The 17,340-nt window shown below is 64.0% G+C and overlaps 2 protein-coding genes across 2 annotated transcripts; both read left to right on the forward strand.

Moving 5' to 3' along the window:
• The first annotated feature begins 184 nt into the window (after positions 1-184).
• Positions 185-12,118, forward strand: MTSS2 (MTSS I-BAR domain containing 2). Its single transcript, XM_068411164.1, is given in 15 exon segments — positions 185-279; positions 3,688-3,749; positions 3,860-3,933; positions 6,235-6,319; positions 6,467-6,558; positions 6,651-6,725; positions 7,478-7,635; positions 7,726-7,833; positions 7,916-7,963; positions 7,965-8,014; positions 8,467-8,677; positions 9,332-9,406; positions 9,612-9,788; positions 9,886-10,051; positions 11,086-12,118. Coding segments are annotated over 15 exon segments (2,223 nt in total). The 5' UTR covers positions 185-210; the 3' UTR covers positions 11,859-12,118.
• A 1,924-nt stretch (positions 12,119-14,042) lies between these two features.
• LOC137669414 (C-signal-like) lies at positions 14,043-16,388 on the forward strand. Its single transcript, XM_068411502.1, has 6 exons — positions 14,043-14,180; positions 14,590-14,641; positions 14,866-15,053; positions 15,147-15,305; positions 15,428-15,538; positions 16,275-16,388. The coding sequence occupies exons 1-6, from the start codon at positions 14,043-14,045 to the stop codon at positions 16,386-16,388; spliced, it is 762 nt and encodes a 253-aa protein (XP_068267603.1).
• Positions 16,389-17,340: the final 952 nt, after the last annotated feature.

Here is a 17,340-nt window from a genome sequence, read left to right on the forward strand (position 1 = left end):
GGCAGCTCCGCGCAGCCCCCGGGGGAAGGAAGGAGGTGGGGGGCGATGCCCCGCCCGCTCCCCCCCGCCGCCCCCCCGCCCCGCCGCCGCCGCCGCCGCCGCCCGGGCGCCGCCCGCCCCCCGCCGCCGCCGCCGCCGCTGAGCCCGGCCCGCCGCGGCCTCCCCCGGCCCCCGGCGGCGCCGCCCGCCCCGGGCTGCCGCAGCGCCGCGATGGAGACGGCCGAGAAGGAGTGCGGAGCCCTCGGCGGCCTCTTCCAAGCCATCATCAACGACATGAAGGTAGGGACCCCCCCCCCCCCGCGCCCCGTTCTGCTGTCGTGACAGCGCTGCGACATCCCCCCCCCGCCGCCACCGGGCACCGCATCGCGCTCCGCCGCGGGTACCGGGGCTCCGCAGGCCGGCCCCGAGCGGGGATCGCGGCCCCGGGCCGGGTGTCGGAGCCCCGCATCGGGCATCAGAGCCTGGCACTGGGTGCTGGAGCCCTGCATCAGCCCCATACTGGGCATCGGGGCCCCACATCGGAGCCCGGCACTGGGTGCCAGAGCCCCACATCAGCCCCATACTGGGCATCAGAGCCCGGCACTGGGTGCAGGAGCCCCACATCAGCCCCATACTGGGCATCGGGGCCCGGCACTGGGTGCAGGAGCCCCACATCAGCCCCATACTGGGCATCGGAGCCCGGCACTGGGTGCAGGAGCCCCACATCAGCCCCATACTGGGCATTGGCGCACAGCACTGGGTGCTGGAGCCCCACATTAGCCCCATACTGGGCATCGGGATCTCACATCGGAGCCTGGCACTGGGTGCAGGACCCCCACATCAGCCCCATACTGGGCATCAGACCCCACACTGGGTATCGCAGCCCCATATCTGCCCCGTACCCGTGACCGGGTGCAGCAGCCCTGTGTTGGGTGTCACAGACCAGGCATCGCTGCCCCACGTCGGACACCGCTGGCCCCCCATGGGGCATCGCTGCCCGTTGGGGCATCGCCTCATCCCCCCGGCTGGGATTTCTGCCGGCCCCACTTGGCTTTGCCCCAGTGGAACAAAAAAGGTCCCCTGGCTCCTGGGTGCCATTTCCCAGCGCGGGGAGGGGACGTCGCCTCCACCCTCCCTGGGAGCAGGATGTTTAAAAAAAAAAGCCTTTTTTTGGGTTTATTTCCAAAAAAATAATTAAAAAAAATCCGGGGGGGCATTTTTGCCTGGGGGCTGAGGGGGAGGAGGGGACCAGCCGGGTTTCTTCATCTCGGGGGGGCTCGAAATTCCCGTTGCCGGCCCCGGCGTTGGGGGGGGGTTTAGCCCCAGTCATTTTGGGGAGGCAAAAGCTCTCTTCCTCCTCCTCCTCTTCCTCTCTTCTTGCTGCAGCCCAGACAATGCTGTCATTGCCAAAGCAGGGGAGGGGGGGGATAAAAAAAAAAAGAAATAAATAAAAGCCTTGCTGAGGAGGAGATTAACCCCTTCGGGGGTGGCAGTGGCTCTGTGGGGCCGGACTCCGGCTCGGGGCTGGGGGGAAATCCTGGCTGTCCCCAGGGATGGCAGGGAAGGGTGACAGGGTGATCAGCCCCCCCCCGCCAGGACACCGTCACCCCAGCCCCGCTGAGCCCCACATCCCCAGGGTGGAGGTGGGGGGGCAGCCCCGTGCCTCAGTTTCCCCATTTTCCCCTACTGAGGCTGTGGAGGGGACGAGCCAGCCCGGAGCTGTCACCTCCCTGGCTGGTACCAGCGTGGTTGTGCCCAGCCACCCTGCATAGGGATGTGGCTGGGCCAGGAGCCCCTCACCGTGGCATCACGCGCTGGTGTGCCCGAGGAAACCATCCTGGAGACGTTTTTGTGCCGTTTGTAGGTGGGAAAGGTGAGAAAAAAATAATGAAAACGAAGAGAAAAGCCCCGTGGCGCTCGGCTCGTACCCTGCGCCGCCCCTAAGGCGCATCGTCCCTGTCCCCGTCCCCAGCTCCCAGGCACGTGGGTGTCCTGGCACAGGCGCTGGGGGACGGGGAAAAATAGTCCCCCATCCCCATGGCAGAAGGTGTTCGATGGGCGCGGGGCAAAGGGACCTTATTTCGGTGCCGGGTGGCTTTTCAGCACCCCTTGGCCTCCCCAGGGGAGGGCTCAGGGCAGTCCCCGAGCCGGTGGTGTCCCCCAAGCCAGCTTCATTCCTGTCGCCTCTCTTCCAGCGTGCTCGGCATCCCTGGGTGACCTTGGCATGTCCTTGTCCCCGTTGTCCTCATCCCCATCCTCCTCCCTCCCGGCATCGCATCGTGACTTGCCCCCTTGTTTGGGGGGGAGCCTCCGCTCGCCCTTCCCAGGGTGGCTGGGGGGAGGTGGCCCTGGGACGGTGGCCCTGGGGTATGGCCCTGGGATGGTGGCCCTGCCCGGGGACTCATGAAGTGGCATCCTCAGACCCCTTCTCTGCTGACCCAGGAGGCAATCAGGGCTTTCGTGGTCCCCAAAAAAACAACGCTGGGCTGGTCCCGTGCCCCCTTGTCCCCAGAGGTGCCACCAAGCCAGGCTCACGGGCATGTGCGGTGACCCACGTCCTGCAAAGCCAGCTCTGGTGCCCCTGTCCTGGCCTGGTGACCATCCCAGGGGGGGTTTGCAAGCCCCCGGCACTGCCATCGGATGGTGATGGCACCAGGATGGTGGCACTGGGATGATAGCACCGGGACTGACCTCGCCAGGATGACAGCACCAGCATGGCATCACCGGGGTGGTGGCACCAGGACTGGCCTTGCTGGGATGGTGGCACTGGGACCAGCCTCTCTGGGATGGCGGCAGCGGGATGGCCTCACCAGGATGGTGGCACCTGGATAGTCTTGCCAGGATGGTGGCACCGGGACTGGCCGTGCCAGGCTGGCGCTGGGATGGTCTCACCGAGACAGCGCCAGGATTAACCTCATCAGGACAACACTGACTGGTTGGGATGGTGGCACTGGGATGGCCTTGCCGTCTGGTGACACCAGGATTAGTCTTGCTGGTATGGCACCAGGACTGGCGCAGGACCACCTTGCTGGGGTGGCACTGGAGCTGGCGTTACTGGGACTGGCCTCGCCGGGATGGCACCAGGATGGTCTTACTGGGACTGGCATCTCCAAGACGCTGCTGGGACTGGTCTTGCTGGGACTGGCCTCACTGGGACGGCACTAGGATGGCCTCATTAGGACGGTGGCACCGAGACAGCACTGGGATGGCCTCACCAAGAGGGCACTGGGACTGGTCTTGCTGGGATGGCATCAGAATGGCCTGGCCAGGATGGCACTGGGGTGTCCTCACCAGGATGGCACTGGGGTGGCCTCCCCAGCACCTGTGACCTGTCCCTGTCCCCACACAAATGCCTCACTCAGGGTCCCCCCAGCCCTCACCTCATGCCCTCGGAGCCTTGGGGGAGCCGGGGCCTGGGGCTGGAGCCCTCCACCGTGGTGGCTTTGGCCATCGCAGCTTTGGGGAAGATCTCCCCGAAACCCCGAGGTCTACCAGGTTGTGTGGCCAGACTGGGAAGGGGCAAACCCAGGAAGGGCCAAGGGTTGTGCTCAGCCTTTACTAGCCAGCGGAGAAGCCACAGCTAGCCAGGCACGGCCACCAAGCTGCCCCATCTCCCAGGGGTGGTGAAGGAGGGGTTTGCCGTGCCCGGGGAGGGGGTGCAGGGGGGCGAGGGGCTCCGGCTCTCACTGTCCCCTTCCCTCCTTGCAGAGCTCCTACCCCATCTGGGAGGATTTCAACTCGAAGGCCACCAAGCTGCACTCCCAGCTCAGGTGAGTGGCCCTGGGGTGGGGGGGACACAGGGGACCCCCCTCCTCCCCGCAGGCACATCCCGGGGTGCCCGGTGCCCGCTGAGCTCCCCCCCTCCATCTCTCCGCCCCAGGACCACGGTGCTGGCCGCAGTCGCCTTCCTGGATGCCTTCCAGAAAGTGGCCGACATGGCCACCAACACCCGAGGTAGGGTCCTCCCCGCGCAGGGGTGGGAGTCCCTGGGCATGGGGACAGGTGGCCCCCACGGGGTGTCACCAGGCATGGCCGTGCAGGGGGATGGGTGGCCCCCATGGGGTGTCCCTGGGCTTGGCCGTGCAGGGGGATGGGTGGCCCCCATGGGGTGTCCCTGGGCTTGGCCGTGCAGGGGGATGGGTGGCCCCCATGGGGTGTCCCTGGGCATGGATGAGCAAGGGGATGGGTGGCCCCCACGGGGTGTCCCTGGGCAGGGCCATGCAGGAGGTCGAGTGGCCCCCATGGGGTGTCCCCTGCCCATGTGGCTCGGGTGGGCTTCAAGCAGAAGCTCCACCATCCATGGGGCCACGTCCAGCCTGACCCCACCCCGAGGTGGAGCATCCCCTGGGACACAGGGTTGGAAAGATGGGGTGCAGCTGAGGCTGGGGAGCGGGTGGGGTGGGTGCTGCTCCTCCCCACCCATGGGTGCTTAGCTGGCATCTTCTGGTGGGCGTTTGCTTGTGGAGATATTTGGGACAATGCAGCCCCGCGCCATGGTCCCCTGCACCCATCTCTGCCCCCCTGGGCTGCACCCAGATGTGGGGCTGAGCCACCCTCCCGGTGCCCCTTGTCCCCTGCACCCACCTGGGGGGCCTGGCTGCTCCAGGGGGGCTCCGGAGAGGGGGGATTAGATGGAGGGAGAAGATGCAGGAGCCCACGCTCGACTGCTCTGGGGACAAACCCCGACCCGCCAGAGAGGTGATGGAAGAGCTGAGGCTGCAGGTGGGGGTCCCCCAGCCATGGGGTGCGGGGGGGGCCGGACCCCCGGACCCACTGGCACTGAGGAGCCGCTTCCCACCGCTCGGCTTCTGCCAAGCAGATGGTCCCAGGCTGGTTTGCAGACTGGCGGCATCCAGGCCATCTGGAGCTGCCGGGAAGGAGGAGGAGGAGGAGGAGGAGGCAGCAGCTTGAGCCAGGATCAGCTTTGCCTCCAAACCCACTGGCCCACTGCACCAGGGTGGGGGGATTAGGGCTCTCCTAGCCCCCCCCCAGGCACAGGGGGGATGCTGGGGACAGCTGGTGACCAGCACCATGGGAGTCAGCATCACGGGGGCCACCCTGTAGTGCTGCGCCAGGTGGTGGCACCTTGGGGACATCCCTGCTTTTATCTGGGGGGTGGTGGGAGGTAGAGCGGCGGCGTGGGGAAACTGAGGCAGGGCACTGGGTGGGGGCCGGCTGGCGGCCTCGAACGCAGCACGTGGGGGATCGGATTAGGAGCAGCAGGAGCCGGGATAAGAGCATTAGGAGCGGGATTAGGAGAACACCCCGGCGCGGGAGGAAAAGGCCCTCGGCCCGTGGGCTCCCCAAAGCTCCTGGGTTGGGTGGGAGCTGCCTCTGGAGGCTTTTTTTTGGGGAGAGAAAGGCAGATTATCCCTCCCTAGGCGGCACCCAGGGGTTTGGATGCTGCTGTGCCGGGGATGTGCCGGCAGCGCTGCCACCGTGTGGCCGTCCTTAGGCTTCAGAGTTAACGCTGGGCTCACCGAAACAGGGACGCTCCTGCTTTCAGCTGGTGACAAATAACCCCCCCAGGGAGCTCTGATCCATTTCTGTACTCTCGGGATCCATGCTTGGAGATGAGGGACCCCGGCACTGAGCCGGGAGGGACGTGGGTCCTGGAGCCGTTTGCTCCCAACCTGCCGGTTCCTCGGTCCGTGCCTGGCCGGCGGCGCCGCACCTCGGCCCCTCCCTGACCCCCTCCCCGACCCCCTCCCCAGTGCCAAATTTGAGAAAAACTGGGGAAAACCAGGAGCAGGTTTTCATTTGAAAGCGGCAGGAAGGGTTAGTTAGGGCTGTGTTTGTTAGTGGGTGTTGACTGATTTATTGAGGGGGTTTATCAGGGGAAAAAAGCAAGTCAGCCCCGACCCAAAGTGTCCCCAAAGCCCAGCACATCCCAGCACCCTGAAGTGTCCCCAAAGTGTCCCCAAAGCCCAGGGCGTCCCAGACCCCAAAGTGTCCCCAAAGTGTCCCCAAAGCCCAGTGCATCCCAGCACCCCGAAATGTCCCCAAAGTGTCCCCAAAGCCCAGGGTGTCCCAGACCCCAAAGTGTCCCCAAAGTGTCCCCAAAGCCCAGGGCGTCCCAGACCCCAAAGTGTCCCCAAAGCCCAGGGCATCCCAGCACCCCAAAGCCCAGGACATCCCAGCACTGGTCATCCCTGCTGCAAGCCAGCCTGATCCCAGTATATAAACTGGGCTGGGACTGGTGTGGAAGGGTGTCCCGTGCCCCTCCTCAGCGGTGTTTTTCCCACCCCACCCCAGGTGCCACAAGGGACATCGGCTCCGCGCTGACCCGCATGTGCATGCGGCACCGCAGCATCGAGGCCAAGCTCCGGCAGTTCACCAAGTAAGCGTGGCCGGGCCATGGGTGTCACGAGTTGGCCGGGCTCAGCCCTCCCTCTCTGGACAAGGAGATGCTGGGCTCAGGCTGGGGAGGGGGACACAGGCCACCCCCAGCTCCGGCGCTTTCCCACGCTCTCTCTCCCTGCTCCAGCGCCCTCATGGAGAGCCTGATAACCCCTTTGCAGGACAGGATCGAGGACTGGAAGAAAACTGCCAACCAGCTGGACAAGGACCACGCGAAGGGTATGGGGGGGGGCGGGCCGGATCCGTGCTGGGGTGGGGGGGCTGCACGGCGGGCGGGGGGTCCCCTCTGACAGCACCTCTGTCCCCCCCAGAGTACAAGCGAGCCCGCCACGAGATCAAGAAAAAATCCTCCGACACCCTCAAGCTCCAGAAGAAGGCTCGTAAAGGTGAGGGGGGGCTCCTGGGTGGGGGGTACCCCCGCCAGCCCCACCAGCCAAGGTGGGCATCCCACCTGGGGCACCTCCCGGGGATGGTGGGCACTGGGCGGGGGGATGCCCCCACAGAAAGGGGGTGCCAGCACGGCCCCGGGGGGTGGTGGGGAGGGGGGGGCGCGTGTCCCCCCGGCCCTCGGCCTCTTTTCACACGTTTTCTCTGTCTCCTTCTCTCTTCTCCCCTCCACATCCTTCCTGTAGAGCTACTGGGTAAGTGAACCACTGCCCCCCCCCCCCCGAGCCTCCCCATCTCTGCTTCCTCATCTGCTCCCACCCCCCTGTCACCCCCCGGGGCCTCCATCCATCTCTCTGTCCGTCCGTCCATCCAGCTGCTCCCCCCCTCACCCTGCTTTTAGCTTACCTTGCACCCCGCATCCCGGAGCGATGCCAGCCCCCCCCCCATGGTGGCACCCCAGTGGGTCCCCTGGTCCCAAGCACCAGGGATGGGGATGGGGTGGCACAGGAGCCCCCCCCCCACCCTGGGGGCTGCCATGGCGTGAGGGTGCTCCTGGACCCTCCTGGGATATGGACATGGCGGGGGGACCCCATGGCACCCACTGGGATGTGAGGATGGGGTGATGTCTCCCAGCCTGGGGGTGGCCTTGGCTTGGCCATGGGACCCCCCCCCGCCCCCCCCCCAGCAGGTGAAGGGTGGGGGGGTGTCGGGGGAGCCCCAGTGCTGACAGTACCCCCCCACCGTGTCGCAGGGAAAGGGGACCTGCAGCCCCAGCTGGACAACGCGCTGCAGGACGTCAACGACATGTACCTGCTGCTGGAGGAGACGGAGAAGCAGGCGGTGCGCAGGGCCCTCATCGAGGAGCGCGGGCGCTTCTGCACCTTCATCACCTTCCTGCAGCCCGTGGTGGTGAGCGCCAGGGGGGGCTTGGACGGGGGGGGGTTACTGCTACCCCATGGGTGCTGATGCTCCCCCAACCCCTCCGTTGTCTGGCCGCAGAACGGGGAGCTCACCATGCTGGGAGAGATCACCCACTTGCAGGGCATCATCGAGGACCTGGTGGTGCTCACCGCCGAGCCCCACAAGCTGCCCCCCGCCAGCGAGCAGGTCAGCAGGGGGGACCGGGGTGGGGATGGGGGAGGGGACACACTTTCTTTGTGGGGGGGCTTAAACCCGATCCTTCCTGCAGGTGATCAAGGACCTGAAGGGCTCAGACTACAGCTGGTCCTACCAGACCCCCCCCGTCCTCGCCCAGCAGCTCCAGCTCCCGCAAGTCCAGCATGTGCAGGTACGGCGGGGTGGGCTCCACGCCTGATCCAGCCCCCTTCATTAGCCTAATGATTCGTTAAGCTAATGATGCTTGGAGATGCTCATGAGGGGCACATCCACCTCCACGTGTCCATATGGCCAACTGGGCCCCAGTAATGTGGAGGAACTGGTCTTGGCACACTGGGGGACCTATGGGGCAGGATGGGTGCCTGGCACGTGCCCCGTCCTCCGGGTGTTGGGGATGATGTGAACTGTGCAGGGGGCGGGTCTGGGGGCAAACGTGTCACCTTTGCCACGTTCCCCAGCCTGTCCCCTGCCACCCCAGAAGGGAAAGGGACCATGTGCCTCAGTTTCCCCAGGTGGGGCTGTGGGGCAGGGTGCTGGGCTCGCAGCCTGGGAGGGACCCCACCACCTCCGACCATCCATCTCAAACTCTCTTTTCCTTCCTTCGTCCTCCCCGCGCCCCCCCAGCAGCGTTAGCAGTGCCAAGGGTGGCCCGGCGTGGCCCGGCGGGGCTCAGACCTGCTCACCCAGCTCCACCTATCGCTACCGCAGCCTGGCGCAGCCCCCCGCCGCCGCCACCCGCCTCTCCAGCGTCTCCTCCCACGACTCCGGCTTCATCTCCCAGGACGCCGCGTACTCCAAACCGCCTTCCCCCATGCCCTCGGACATCACCAGCCAGGTACGGAGGGGGTCAGCGCTGCTGCCCCCCCACCCAGTGCCTCAGTTTACCCTTCTGTAGAATGGGTGCAACACAAGGGTCCAGTGCGGAGGCGATGGGACCTTGGGTGTGTTTCCAGCTGCGCTGGCATCGTGGGAGAGAAATATTGGGAATACTGGGAGGATGCCAGCCCTGCTCGATGCCACGGTGCAGCAAAGCCCCATCTGTGCCCCCCGGCGGGGATAGGGCACAGGTATCCCCCCCTGTGCCAGGGGAACATGGTGTTGCCCAGTCACCCCAGCTCCATAACACCCAGTTTGTACCAGTCACCCAGCACAGAGCAAAGCTCCCCCTTTGCCCCGCACCCTCCCCGGTGCTGAGGATGCTCTGGGACCCCCCCCCCCACCCCGGGAGCTGCCGATCCCTCGTGGTGGCTGTGCCACGGTGACAAGAGCCCCCAGGGACCCCAACGCTGTGGCCGTGGGCACTGTCCCTACTCCCCCAAAAATGGCTGTTGGCTCCACGGGGCTTGGGGCAAGCAGGGCAAGGGTTTGGGGTGACCCAGGGGAAGGGTTGGGGCTGAGCATCACCCAGCCGGGGGTGCTGCCGTAGTGCGGGGTCCCGGCTGTGCTTGCTGACCACCTCTTCTCCCTGCTCTGGCTCCCGGCTCAGCAGAAGTCCTCCAGCTCGGCGTCCTCGGAGGCCTCCGAAACGTGCCAGTCGGTCAGCGAGTGCAGCTCCCCCACCTCGGTTAGTCCCTGCTCCCCTCCCCGGCGCTGTCCCCCACCCCACTGGGGCTGCGTTTCACACGTGGGTCCCCACACACCTCATGGGGTTCAGCCCCAGATCCCCCCATCCCACCCCGCCGTGGGGCAGAGGAGCCCGGGCAGCACCCGTGGCTTGAGGGGGACATCGTTACCTGCCCCGGTGTCACCCCACGCCTTGCCCATTGCAGGACTGGTCCAAGGCCAGCCCCTACGACCAGCCGGTGGTCCCCACCCTGCAGCGGCGCAAGGACCGCGTGGAGCACCTGCGGGAAGCCGAGCTGGGCTCACCCGCCACCGGGTACCCGGCCATCGGCGGCGAGGATGCTCCCAGGCCCCGAATGTCACCGGCCACGATCGCTGCCAAGGTACCGGCTCCGCTGGGGCAAGCACAGGGGTGGTGGGCTTGTAGGGGGCTCCTAGGAGAGGAACCAGGGTGCTGATGGTGCCCCCTTGTCCCCGCAGCATGGGGAGGAGGTGTCCCCCGCCGCCAGCGACCTGGCCATGGTCTTGACCCGAGGGCTGAGCCTGGAGCACCAGAAGAGCAGCCGGGACTCGCTGCAGTACTCCAGTGGCTACAGCACACAGACCACCACCCCCTCCTGCTCCGAGGACACCATTCCTTCCCAAGGTACCTACACCGTGGCGGTGAGGGGTGTCTGGGGCCACCCGAAATGTCACCCGGAGGGTGGGAGGGGACAGCAGAGGCTTTGGTGGTCCTGGGGCACGTCTGCATGCGCTGGGTGTCGCAGCATCGGGCTGTGGTCGCATCACATGGGGGGTGGTGGGGTGAAGATCTCGTGTGTGTTGGGGGTTCGGTGTGCGGCATGCCACGCAGTAACCATGGGGTTTCCTGGTTAGTGGGGTGTCAGTTGGGTCTTGATGGCTACCGTTGTGCCAGGCAGTGCAGTGACAGGCAGCATCACCCCGCGCGTGGTTGGTGATGGTTTGTGGTGACGTGTTTGTGCGCAGCGGTTGGGTACAGGCGGAGATGGTGGCAGATGGTGGGTAACGGCAGTGGAGGTGGCAGCTGGAGATCAAGTAACCACAGGGACAGTCACGTTGTGCTGTGATTGTGTTGGCATGGTGATGGCTGAGCCGCTGTGAGCACGTGATGGTGGAGTTTGGCTATGGTCACGTGACAGTGGTGGTTGGGGTGGTGGTGATGGTTGGGTTTGACTATGACTGTGTGGTAGCAATGGTTGAGGCCAGTTCTGATGGTCATGGCTGAGTTGGGTTGTGACCATGTTGTGACAGCAACGGCAGGACCTGGTTGTGATGTTGACAGTTGTGTTTGGTTGTGATCACAACGCTATGACCGGGGTGGCTGTGGTTGCTTTCCAGTGGTCATGGTTGGGTTTGTCTGTGGTTGCCTTGCGATGGCAATGGTCAGGCTTGTTTGTGGTTGCCTTGAGATGGTGATGGTTGGGTTTGCTTGTGGTTGCCTTGTGATGGTGATGGTTGGGCTTGATGGTGAGCATGTTGTGCCAGCAATGGTTGAGGCCGGTCAGGATTGTGTTGCAGTGGTGGTGGTTGAGTTTGGTCGCGCTGCAATGGCGTTGGTTGGGGCTGGCTGTGATTGCATTGTGGTGGTTGGGCTTGGCAGTGCCAGCTGGGCCAGCCGCCGCCCGCCCGGCTGTGCTGACCGTGCCATCCCCTTACCAGGCTCTGACTACGACTGCTACTCGGTGAACGGCGACGTGGAGTGCGACCCCCAGAGCGACTTCGACAAGTCCTCCACCATCCCGCGCAACAGCAACATCGCCCAGAACTACCGGCGGATGATCCAGACCAAGCGTCCTGCCTCCACCGCCGGGCTGCCCACCGGCACCAACCTACCGGCCGGCACCACCCCGGGGGTGGCCACCATCCGCCGCACGCCCTCCACCAAGCCCTCAGTCCGCCGTACCCTCTCCAACGCCGGCCCCATCCCCATCCGACCCCCCATTGTCCCCGTGAAGACCCCCACGGTGCCCGACTCCCCCGGCTACGCCGGCCCCACGCGGGTGGGCAGCGAAGAGTGCGTCTTCTACACCGACGACGCCTCGCCGAACCCTCTGGATTTTGCCAAAGCTTCGCCCAAGCGGCTGAGCCTTCCCAACACGGCCTGGGGTGGTGGCACCATGGAGATCTCCGTCTACCCCGGCGCCGGCCAGCACCTCTCCACTGAGGAAGAGGAGGACCAACAGCTGGCCGCCAACCGGCACAGCTTGGTGGAGAAGATCGGCGAGCTGGTGGCCGGCGCCCACGCGCTGGGAGAAGGCCAGTTCCCCTTCCCCACCGCCCTCGCAGGGCCCGGCCCCGGCGAGGAGACCCCCGCGCCCCCCCCGGCGGCCTCCATGGACCCCCCGGCCGAAGACATGCTGGTGGCCATCCGGCGCGGGGTGCGCCTGCGCAGGACCGTCACCAACGACAGGTCGGCCCCGCGGATATCGTGATGACGCCCCGGCCAGCGGGGACGGGCCCGCCGCGGCCCACGGACCCCCCGGGGCACCCGCTGCGCCTCCGCGGGACCCCCTGGCCCGCCGGCACCCGCTGCCCCCTCCCCTCCTCGCTGCCCCCCGCTTTCTGCTCCTCCGGCTCCTCCTTGGCTCTGCCTCTTTTTCTCATTTTCTTTTAATCTTTTTTCTTTCTTATTTTTTCTCTTTTCTCCTGTTCTCTTATTCTTCTCTTATTCTTTTCTTATTCTTCTCTTTTTCTTCGGTTCTTTTCCTCTTTTCCTTTTTTCTTTTTCTCCATTTTCTTCTTATTCTTCTCTTTTTCTTCGGTTCTTTTCCTCTTTTCCTTTTTTCTTTTTCTCCATTTTCTTCTTTTTCTTCTCTTTTTCTTCTTTCTTCTCTTCTTTTCCTCTTTTTCTTCTCTTTTCCCCTCTTCTTTTCCTCTTTTTCTTCTCTCCTTTTAATCTTTTTTCTTTTCTCTTTATTTTTTATCTTCATCTCCTTTTCTCTTATTCTTCTCTTTTTCTTCTCTTATTCTTTTCTTCTTTTTTTTCTTCTCTTCCTCTTCTTTTCTTTTTTCTCCTTTTTCTCCTTTTTCTCATTTTTCTTCTTTCTTCTCTTTTCCTTTTTTCTATTTTCTTCTCTTCTTTTCCTCTTTTTTTCTCTTTCTTCTATTTTTTCCTCTTCTTTTTCCTCTTCCTTTCCTCTTTTTCTCCTCTTCTTTTTTCCTCCTTTTCTCCTTTCCTTCTTTCTCTCTTTTTACCTTTTCCCCTCTCTTTCTTTCTCTTTTCCCTTTCTCCTCTCTCTTTCCTTCTTCCCTCTCTCTTTTCTCTCCCTGCTCCCCAGGCGCAGGCAGCTGTCCCCAGCCCCGGTAGGAGGGGACGGTGCCAGCGGTGCCACAGCAGGAGCAGCACCAGGAGTGTGGGTGGGGGTCCCCATCCCTGTGTCCCCCCCCCACCAGCTGCCTGCTTGGGGCCAGCGTGGCTCAGCCCCATTTTGAGGGGTCAGGAGCAGCGGGGAGGGGGCTGGGGGGTGGGGGCACGTGGGAGAGGGCGGTGGGACAGCGGGGGGGACACTACAGCCCCCTCCACCTTGGGGGGGACACATGGACGCAGCAGCTGAGGATGCTGAACCTCCTCTTTACCCCCCCACCCCAGGGATCACTGGGGACCCCCCCCAAACCCCCTCCCTCTCCCTCAGCACCCTGTGCAGGGTCTCACTGGGGTCCGAGGGGGGGGCTGTTTCACCCAGACCCCCCCCACCCAAAGCGAAGCAGCTGATTTCTGCTGGCGGCTGGAGGAAAGCACAACCCCCCCATCCCCCCGCTGTACATAGCCCCCCGCGCCCCGCTGTCGCATCGCAGCCCCCCCTTACACCCCCTTAGGAATAACGACTTAGTGTCCCCCCCCCAACCCTTTTCTCCTGCCCAGAACCGCTGATGCCAAGTGACAAATGTTTGGGTTTGGGGGGGGTGGGAGGGGTGGAGGGGGGGTCTCTTCTTTTGTACAGAAAACAAAAATTCCTTGGAAAAGAGAAAAAAAAACAACCCCCCAACCTGTTTTTCGACTGAAGTAACTTTTCTGGTGCTGTTGTTAACTTGGTCCCTTTTTTTTTTTAATTTATTTCCCCCTCCCGTGCTCCCGCCTCTGCCACCGCTCTCCCCTCCCCGTCCCTCCGCCACGTTTCTTTCTCTTTCATTCATCCCCTCTTTTCTTTTAATTTTATTTTTCTTTTCTTTTTTTTTGGTGGTAATTCCCCCCCTCCCCATCCCCGATTTCCATAGTCACTGCTACAAGTAACGAATGCACTGTGAAGATTCCAGTATTAATAAAGGTTGTACTGTAATTAACAGCCTCGCCTGCGGTCCTAAGGGTGTGCTGGGACCCTGGGGGACACCCTAATAATGGGGGGGGATGTGGGGGGGTGATGGGTGTCCCATCACCCCTTTGGGGTGCCCATGGCTGGGGGAGGCGGGTGCTGTGGGGTGAGACATGGTTAAGGTGATGGGTGTCCCCGCACCGGGATGCAGAAGAGCATCCTTGTCCCTGGGAAAGGGGGGGTGCAGGCGGTGCCCCACCACCTCCACCCATCCCGGCAGCACCCGCGTCGCCGCCTCCCCAAAAATAATTAACGAAGCCCATTGCCAAACCCGGCCGGGGCGGCACAACCGGCTGCGGGCTCAGGATGGAGGGGCTCGGCGCGGGCAGCGTCCTGCTGACGGGCTGCGACGGGGGGCTCGGCCTGGGGCTGCTCAAGGGGTTGCTGGAGCAACCCACCCCTCCCCGGCACCTCTTCGCCGCTTGTCTGGACCCCCAGGGGAAGGTAGGGAGGGCACCGGCGTCGGGGGGGGGAATGGGGGGGGCACCCCAAGATGGGTTGGGAAACAGCGAGACTGGGAGTGCCACAGTCCCCAGCTGGGTTTGGAGGGGCTGACCATCACCACACCACAAATGGCACGGAAAAATATGTATATTTTTATATATTTCATTTTTTTGCCCTTCTTGGCATAGGTAAGTGCATGGCGGGGGGTGCTGGGGGGGTTGCTGGCAGCCCCCACCCCAGGGACGTCACTGTTGGAGGCTTTGAAGCCCCCGAGGGCTCAGGCGGGTGTAGAGAAGCAGCACCTCACCCTAAATCTCTCCCACTGGGGCTTGTTGAAACCTGCCACGGCACACGGGGCCACCCCCGTGCCATCCCCCCCCCACCTGACCCCCCCCTTTTCTCTGTGTAGGCTGTCAATGAGGTGGCTTTGGGTTGCCCCAACGTTGTCGTCTTGCCTCTAGGTAGGTGCCGGGGTGGGGACGAAGCCTCTCCGGATTTAGTGGCATCCGTGGGTGGCTCCGGGACCCAAGCAGGCGGGTCCCTGGGTTTGGCTCAGCCCAACCAGGTCACTGCAGGCACCAGGAGGATGCTCGGTGATGAGGAGCTGCCTCCCACCATGTCCTACAGCATCCAGCCTGGGACTCGGCCACCAGCCTGTCCCCAAGCCCTCCTGTCCCCCTTACAGACGTGACGGACCCCAACAGCATCAAGGCGGCGGTCAGGAAGGTGGAGGAGAAGGTGGGAAGCGCCGGCCTCAACCTCCTGATCAACGACGCCTGCACCACGCGCCGCAGCACGCTGGCCACCGAGACGGCGGAGAACATGACCCTCGTCTACACCACCAACACCATCGGGCCCCTGCAGACCAGCCAGGTGAGCCCCCGGGCACCCCTTGCCCCAAGAGCTGGGAGCAGGGAGGAAGAGGGTGGTGATGGCCAAGCACCCGTTCCCCCCACTCCCCACCAGGCCTTTCTGCCCCTGCTGATGAAGGCGGCTGAGGCCGAAGGGCAGCGCGGGATGAGCTGCAGCAGAGCCGCCATCGTCAACATCTCCAGCATCCTGGGCTCCATCGAGGCGGCGGAGGCTTGGCAGGAGAGGCAGGACGTCTGCTACCGCTGCAGCAAGGTACCACCACTGGGAGAGCGGCGAGGAATGGGGGGGGTCGCCTCCTGCAGGTCCCCCCCAGCTCAGGCCATGGCAGTGCCACCCCGTGACGATGGTGGTGGTGGTAATGGTTGTCCCCTCAGGCTGCTCTGAACATGCTCACCAAGTGCCTGGCCCTGGAGTACGGGGGCAGAGGGATCCTCTGCGTGTCAGTGGACCCCGGTTGTGTGACACCTCCCTTGGGACAGGGGACGGTGAGTGACCGGAGGTGTATGGTCACCCTGCCTCAGGCAAAGTCCCGATGGCATCGCTTCCAGGGGACACCCCTTCCCAGGGACACCCCTTCCCATGGACACCCTTTCCCAGGGGACACCCTTTCCCAGGGGACACCCCTTCCCATGGACACCCCTTCCCAGGGACACCCCTTCCCATGGACACCCTTTCCCAGGGGACACCCCTTCCCAGGGGACACCCCTTCCCATGGACACCCCTTCCCAGGACACCCCTTCCCATGGACACCCCTTCCCAGGGACTCCAGCCTCTCCCCCTAAACCATCCACTTTCCTCCCTAATTTTTATTCCACATCCCACCCCAACCCCGTGTCAGCAGAGGGCACCCCGGCCCCATGCTCAACACCAGCTGCAGGACAGCAGCCAGGGTGCCACCTCCCCAGTACCCCAGGGCTGGGATCACCCTGGATCACCTGGGATCCCTGCAGCGTAGCTGGGCGGGCCTTACCCCCCACGCTGGCTTACGGCAGCAACAAATGAGTCACTTTTTTATTAGGACCCATAAAATTACCCTCCATCCTTAGAGCGCCCTAATTAGGGATGATTAATTTGTGCGAAGCTGCATCCCTCGGCTGCTAGAGCATCCCCAGCCTCCCCCACCCCGCTGGCATCCCACCGCACCCCAGGGCTGGGGCTGGGGGTGCTGGGAGAGGGTTTTGGCTCATTTTTTTTTCCCCTCCATGCCCTTGAGTGCAGCAGGGCCCGGTGACGGTGGAGGAGAGCATGCGGGGCATCCTGCGGCTGCTGGCCCGGCTCTCGGCCACCAGCAACGGCACCTTCTGGGACTGGCGAGGGCAGAGCCTGCCCTGGTGAGAGCGCTGGGCTCGGTAAAGTTCATTCATCACCATTTCCAGGCTCGTTGTGGTTCTGTGGGATCCCCTGCTTAGGAGGGGGTGAGACCTGGAGTCGCTGCCCCCCTGGCCAGGGATGCTGAGCTGGGAAGGATGCTCCAAGCATGGTCCTGCATCCCGGTGCTGGGGCATCCCCTGGGGCTGAGGAGTCCCCCCTGGGCACCCCCACGCAGCCTGAGGGGCAGGTCTGGGGACGGCCCCACTCTGTGGCCATAAGCCACGCTGGGAAGTGGCCTGGCTGGTGGCCTCTGGGGACTGGTGGCCTCTGAGGACCAGTGATTTCCCAGACAGCCCCAAACCCGTGGCCATGGAGCATCCTTCCAAGAGCCCAGCTCTTGCCCTGCTCCCCGAAAGCAATTGCCTTTTCCGTGCCCATCCCGAGGATGCTGACAGGCATTTTTCTGCTTGTTCAAGGCCAGCAAAGGCTCTTCCAGCAGCAGGAGCAGCTCCCCAGCCCCAGCGTGTCCCTAGGGCTGGCTTTTGGGACCTCAGCACCTCGCCCCGGGCTGACCCTCCCCGCACCCACCCCAGCTCACGGTACAGCCCGAGATACTACAAACAGGCTCTGACTCCCCATTGCGTGAGCGCGTCTCTGTGGCCGCTCTCAGTTGACATTTTTGTCCCTCGAAAGAGGGACAGGAAAAGCCATGTCGCAACATCTCAAGTGGGCACTTGGGCTGGAAACGCGGAGCTCTGGCCAGCCTGGAGCGCAGCCGCTCGCTGCTCCGGGGCCTCGCCGGGGTCATTGTCCCCGGGCCAGCTTCGTTTTTCCCACAGCGGAGGAGCCCGGGGGGGCTGTTCCCACGCTCGAGGTGGGAGCTCAGCCCGGGGGGTCTCGGCCAGCCCCAGGTGAGACCCCGGCCCAGCCGGGGGCTGTTTGTTAAAGCCAGCAGGGATGGGCGAGGGGGGGGTCC

This window comes from Nyctibius grandis, chromosome 12, assembly GCF_013368605.1.
Source record: "Nyctibius grandis isolate bNycGra1 chromosome 12, bNycGra1.pri, whole genome shotgun sequence".
NCBI classification, from domain to species: domain Eukaryota; kingdom Metazoa; phylum Chordata; class Aves; order Nyctibiiformes; family Nyctibiidae; genus Nyctibius; species Nyctibius grandis.

Bases quoted from the DNA above. Each gene is read 5' to 3' on its own strand.
- LOC137669414 (XM_068411502.1), top strand. From the start codon at position 14,043: ATGGAGGGGCTCGGCGCGGGCAGCGTCCTGCTGACGGGCTGCGACGGG. The intron at 14,181-14,589 runs GTAGGGAGGGCA...TTCTCTGTGTAG, and splicing joins GTCTGGACCCCCAGGGGAAG to GCTGTCAATGAGGTGGCTTT. The intron at 15,539-16,274 runs GTGAGTGACCGG...TGAGTGCAGCAG, and splicing joins CTCCCTTGGGACAGGGGACG to GGCCCGGTGACGGTGGAGGA.